Source organism: Scardinius erythrophthalmus, assembly GCF_964197995.2.
Source record: "Scardinius erythrophthalmus genome assembly, chromosome: 11".
Taxonomy (NCBI): Eukaryota; Metazoa; Chordata; class Actinopteri; order Cypriniformes; family Leuciscidae; genus Scardinius; species Scardinius erythrophthalmus.
Window position 1 is genome coordinate 1,827,718 of NC_138231.1, and position 6,578 is coordinate 1,834,295.

Genomic DNA, 6,578 nt, shown 5'->3' on the forward strand with positions numbered 1-6,578 from the left:
ACCCATCACTGTATCCTTAAAAAATGAAATATGCTGCAGAGCGGGATTTCTGGTGATGTGGTTTGGGGGGAAATTAATTATGCGACAGTGGTCACGTGGTACAAGTAGTAGCTCTCAGGGCATTCCCAGCTTACAAATTAAAATTATGTGCTGTTTTTATGAGCTGAAATCTCATAATGGACCCTTTTCACAGACTGTTATTACGCGTTCCCACAGTTATCAACTTTGCAAATCTTGTAAAGTTTTCATATTTTCTTATTTTTATTTAAAGGGTCCATTACTTTAAGTACGACACAGCGTGGACGCACCATGCCGCGGTTCCTTTAAGACGCCCCATCTCCGCCGTGATTGGCTGTTACATGCACGTGGTGAGTGTGTGTGTCGCATTGATCATGATGGCGGCTGATCTAGTGCGAGGGTGGAACGACGAGCAGCTCAAGACTGAAGAAGTGCCGAAGAAAGAGCTCATCAAATTCATCCAGGATAACGGAGCACACTCGGTAGTGTACACACTACACACTACAGCTGCGCGCTCCCGCGTACCACTCAACACACAACACGCAACACTGACACTGCGTGCAGAGAGTGTGTGGCAGAGGAGTCATGTGTCAAAACAGTCCAAATCAAATGCATGTTCTATATATGTAGAGAGGGAGAGGGAGAGGGAGGGAGAGGGAGGGGTTCACATATTTACTTATTAATATGTGCGTGCGTCATTATTTCAAACTGTATAAAAACAAGTAATTTATAGAGATACATTTGCATAGCAATGAAAATTAAATGTGCATGATAAAGCAGAATTGTATGCATTATAGGGTATTGTGGAATATAAATGATGTGTATAGGTTAATTTGTGTATATAGATTATATTTATGTATGTGTGTGTGTGTGTGTGTATATGTATATATACATTTAAATTGATGTTCTTGTCATTTGCAGTTTCTAGCTGAACACAAACTTCTTGGAAACATCAAGAATGTGGCAAAGACGGCCAAAAAAGAGCAACTTATTGAAGCGTATAACCAGCTGTTTGAGAGCAAGGTAACAAACATCTCATATTCAACATTATTACAGCCAATAATAATAGTCTATTTATAAACGCATAACTATTGTTAGTTACAATCACAACCGAAAACATTCAATCTTCGCCCATAATCTAAAAAGAAATGAACCTGAAACTGCCAGTAGGTGGCGGCAAATCACTGTCTTAAGGAGTGAGTCATTGAATCATTCACTCAAACGATTCGTTCAAAACGGCTGATTCATTCAGGGACAGAGCAGAAGTTTGTGAGCCGATGATTTGTGTTTCTCTCAGAGGTTTAAAGGCACAGAAGTGGACGTGGTGACAGAAGAGGTTCAAGCTGTTAAAATCCACGACAATCCCAAAGAAATCAAGACAGAGGCGGTGGATGAGGTACTATCTTCATCTTCATCATCATCATCATCATCATCATAATCAGAACACACATGAGTGTTGAATCTTCATTGGCTATGTTGTTTACATGCACAACTTTTGTTTCAATCGGACTGAATTCAGTCGGAATGAATCTGAATGTAGTGTTTACATGAACACTAAACATGTGATCGGGTTGATGTGTGTGTTTATACGTCACAAGCTTCAAATCGGAATATATGTTTTGACATGCGCACGCTGTACAAATATACAGAGTTTCCCGATGTTTGCACTTAATAACTATTCTCCTACAGTTCTTTATTTGCTTTAAACAGCAGACTTAATATTTATCCATTTCTGGTCATAATTTGGAGATAATGAGCATATGAGCCGTTGTGCCGCTGCTAATATTGATCACACAGTAAAAATGCCCAAAGCCAGTCGTGTGTGGATGAGCGTCTGAAGCGGCACTGGAGGACCGTCGTCCTGCTCCACTCCACACACGCAGAAGAGGAGGAGTATAGGAGGACGAGACACTCGTTTATACCACACTTTATTCAGCAGGAGAACAGCTCGTTCAGCGCGCCACACGTCATTACGCTATTTCTACGTCATTACGCTATTTCTACGTCATTATGCTATTTCTACGTCATTATGCTATTTCAACGTCTTTACGCTATTTCTACGTCTTTACGCTATTTCTACATCATTATACTATTTCAACGTCTTTACGCTATTTCTACGTCTCGCTATTTCTACGTCTTTACGCTATTTCTACGTCATAATGCTATTTCAACGTCTTTACGCTATTTCTACGTCATTACGCTATTTCTACGTCATTATGCTATTTCAACGTCTTTACGCTATTTCTACGTCTTTACGCTATTTCTACATCATTATACTATTTCAACGTCTTTACGCTATTTCTACGTCTCGCTATTTCTACGTCTTTACGCTATTTCTACGTCATAATGCTATTTCAACGTCTTTACGCTATTTCTACGTCTTTACGCTATTTCTACGTCTTTACGCTATTTCTACATCATTATGCTATTTCAAAGTCTTTACGCTATTTCTACGTCATTATGCTATTTCAACGTCTTTACGCTATTTCTACGTCTTTACGCTATTTCTACATCATTATGCTATTTCAACGTCTTTACGTTATTTCTACATCATTATACTATTTCAACGTCTTTACGCTATTTCTACATCATTATGCTATTTCAAAGTCTTTACGCTATTTCTACGTCATTATGCTATTTCAACGTCTTTACGCTATTTCTACGTCTTTACGCTATTTCTACATCATTATGCTATTTCAACGTCTTTATGCTATTTCTACGTCATTATGCTATTTCAACGTCTTTACGCTATTTCTACATCATTACACACGTCATTACGCACGTCATTACGCTATTTCAACGTCATTACGCTGTTTCTATGTCATTACGATATTTCTACGTCATTGCGATATTTCAACATCATTGCGCTATTTCTATGTCATTACACTATTTCTACATCATTACACACGTCATTACGCTATTTCTACATCATTACACACGTCATTACGCTATTTCTACATCATTACACACGTCATTACGCTATTTCTACATCATTACACACGTCATTACGCTATTTCTACATCATTACACACGTCATTACGCTATTTCTACATCATTACACACGTCATTACGCTATTTCTACATCATTACACACGTCATTACGCTATTTCTACATCATTACACACGTCATTACGCTATTTCTACATCATTACACACGTCATTACGCTATTTCTACATCATTACACACGTCATTACGCTATTTCTACATCATTACACACGTCATTACGCTATTTCTACGTCATTGCGATATTTCAACGTCATTACGCTGTTTCTATGTCATTTCGCTATTTCTACATCATTACGCTATTTCTACATGATTGCACATGCGCAGTCCTTTCAGTTTCAGTTTTCAATCCGATCAAGTGTTTACATGTTCTCTCGATCGGATTAGAAAAGGAATAAACCTTCCCTTTCAATCTGATCGAAATCTCATTGGGATCGAGCTCAGTCGGATCGATTAAGGTGTTTTTACATGAAGGCTTTTCAGTCAGATCGAGCCGTCAGTGCCATTACTAACGGATTATTGGTTGCATGTAGACATCGCCATTGAGCTCGTGTGTTTCTCCTCAGGGTCCTCCGAAGTTCACCAAGTCCATCCTGAAGAAAGGAGACAAGACGAACTTCCCGAGGAAGGGAGACACTGTGAGCTGCTGGTACAGCGGGACACTGGAGGACGGGACCGTCTTTGACACCAACATCCCAGCGTGTGAGAATATTAATACTGCATGTCTTTTTATATAGAATTAGACTTATTTTAATGTGTTCTCGGGTCTCAGGGTAATATTTTATCCAATTTGCATCCAGTGTTATTTTAGTATCTTTGAGCTACTATTATAGTTTTTATTTATGTTTTGCACATTATTAAACATTATTGGAAATTTGCATTTTAATAATATTTAATAATTAATATTTTGTTTTTACATTTTATGTTTTTAAAGTTTTAGGAATTTATGTCTATATAGTTTTTATTAATATTTTGTTTTGATATTTAATTAGTTTTCATACTTTGTTTGTCTTTATGAGGATCACTAGTGAGTCGCTGTAAATTATCTTTAGTTTGATTCTCTTCTGTACTTCCAGCTGCAAAGAAGAAGAAACAGTCCAAACCGCTGAGCTTCAAGGTCGGACTGGGCCGAGTGATTCGAGGGGTGAGTCACGATTCATTAGTGATTTGAGGGGTCATTAGTGATCCGAGGGGTGAGTTACGATTCATTAGTGATTAGAGGGGCGAGGTCACGATTCATTAGTGATTAGAGGGGCGAGGTCACGATTCATTAGTGATTCGAGGGGTAAGTTACGATTCATTAGTGATTAGAGGGGTGAGTCACGATTCATTAGTGATTTGAGGGGTGAGTCACGATTCATTAGTGATTTGAGGGGTCATTAGTGATCCGAGGGGTGAGTTACGATTCATTAGTGATTAGAGGGGCGAGGTCACGATTCATTAGTGATTAGAGGGGCGAGGTCACGATTCATTAGTGATTAGAGGGGCGAGGTCACGATTCATTAGTGATTCGAGGGGTAAGTTACGATTCATTAGTGATTAGAGGGGTGAGTCACGATTCATTAGTGATTTGAGGGGTGAGTCACGATTCATTAGTGATTTGAGGGGTCATTAGTGATCCGAGGGGTGAGTTACGATTCATTAGTGATTAGAGGGGCGAGGTCACGATTCATTAGGGATTAGAGGGGCGAGGTCACGATTCATTAGTGATTAGAGGGGCGAGGTCACGATTCATTAGTGATTCGAGGGGTAAGTTACGATTCATTAGTGATTAGAGGGGTGAGTCACGATTCATTAGTGATTTGAGGGGTGAGTCACGATTCATTAGTGATTTGAGGGGTCATTAGTGATCCGAGGGGTGAGTTAAGATTCATTAGTGATTAGAGGGGCGAGTCACGATTCATTAGTGATTCGAGGGGTGAGTTACGATTCATTAGTGATTCAAGGGGCGAGTTACGATTCATTAGTGATTCAAGGGGTGAGTTATGATTCATTAGTGATTCGAGATTCATTAGTTATCCGAGGGGTGAGTCACGATTCATTACTGATTCGAGATTCATTAGTTATCCGAGGGGTGAGACACGATTCATTATTGATTAGAGGGGTGAGTTACGATTCATTACTGATCCAAGATTTATTAGTTATCTGAGGGGTGAGTCACGATTCATTAGTGATTAGAGGGGTGAGTCACGATTCATTAGTGATTAGAGGGGTGAGTTACGATTCATTAGTGATTAGAGGGGTGAGTTACGATTCATTAGTGATTCGAGATTCATTAGTTATCCGAGGGGTGAGTCACGATTCATTACTGATTCGAGATTCATTAGTTATCCAAGGGGTGAGTCACGATTCATTAGTGATTAGAGGGGTGAGTTACGATTCATTACTGATCCAAGATTCATTAGTTATCTGAGGGGTGAGTCACGGTTCATTAGTGATTAGAGGGGTGAGTCACGATTCATTAGTGATTAGAGGGGTGAGTTACGATTCATTAGTGATTAGAGGGGTGAGTTACGATTCATTAGTGATTCGAGATTCATTAGTTATCCGAGGGGTGAGTCACGATTCATTACTGATTCGAGATTCATTAGTTATCCAAGGGGTGAGTCACGATTCATTAGTGATTAGAGGGGTGAGTTACGATTCATTACTGATCCAAGATTCATTAGTTATCTGAGGGGTGAGTCACGATTCATTAGTGATTAGAGGGGTGAGTCACGATTCATTAGTGATTAGAGGGGTGAGTTACGATTCATTAGTGATTAGAGGGGTGAGTTATGATTCATTAGTGATTCGAGATTCATTAGTTATCCGAGGGGTGAGTCACGATTCATTACTGATTCGAGATTCATTAGTTATCCAAGGGGTGAGTCACGATTCATTAGTGATTAGAGGGGTGAGTTACGATTCATTACTGATCCAAGATTCATTAGTTATCTGAGGGGTGAGTCACGATTCATTAGTGATTAGAGGGGTGAGTTACGATTCATTACTGATCCAAGATTCATTAGTGATCTGTATTGATCACCAGAGTTCCTCAGATGACTGTGTGTGTGTGTGTGTGTGTGTGTGTGTGTGTGTGTGTGTGCAGTGGGATGAAGGTGTGCTGACGATGAGTAAAGGTGAGACGGCGCGGTTGGAGATCGAGTCGGATTGGGCGTACGGGAGGAAAGGCCTTCCAGATTCAAAGTATCCTTCATTAAACGTCTCACTAATTGATTATTTGATCATGTTCTTCAGGCTGATGATATGAGATCGTTCCTCTGGCCTTAACCATTATTACCCAGAATCCCACCGAACGCAAAGCTGATATTTGAGGTGGAGCTGGTGGCTATTGATTGATCATTTCAGTCGGTCGACGGGAACCACACGACGGAGGTTTAGAGGGAACGTTTGTTTAGACATGTTCATTATTAATCACAAGTTATTCAGCCTGACAAAGAGAAGTTTTCTGACTATTTTTGCATGATTGTAAAGCTGCAATAAAAACAAACCCTGAACAGTGTGTTGTGTGCCGTTCTTACACATCCTGCTTTCAAAAACTAAAACTTATCAA

At 39.7% G+C, this 6,578-nt stretch overlaps 1 protein-coding gene across 1 annotated transcript; it reads left to right on the forward strand.

Annotated features, from left to right (window-relative positions):
* Window positions 1-317: 317 nt before the first annotated feature.
* On the forward strand, window positions 318-6,522 carry fkbp3 (FKBP prolyl isomerase 3). Its single transcript, XM_081378938.1, has 7 exons — window positions 318-500; window positions 940-1,041; window positions 1,316-1,414; window positions 3,589-3,724; window positions 4,099-4,166; window positions 6,114-6,211; window positions 6,310-6,522. The coding sequence occupies exons 1-7, from the start codon at window positions 360-362 to the stop codon at window positions 6,362-6,364; spliced, it is 699 nt and encodes a 232-aa protein (XP_081235064.1). The 5' UTR covers window positions 318-359; the 3' UTR covers window positions 6,365-6,522.
* The last annotated feature ends 56 nt before the right edge of the window (window positions 6,523-6,578 follow it).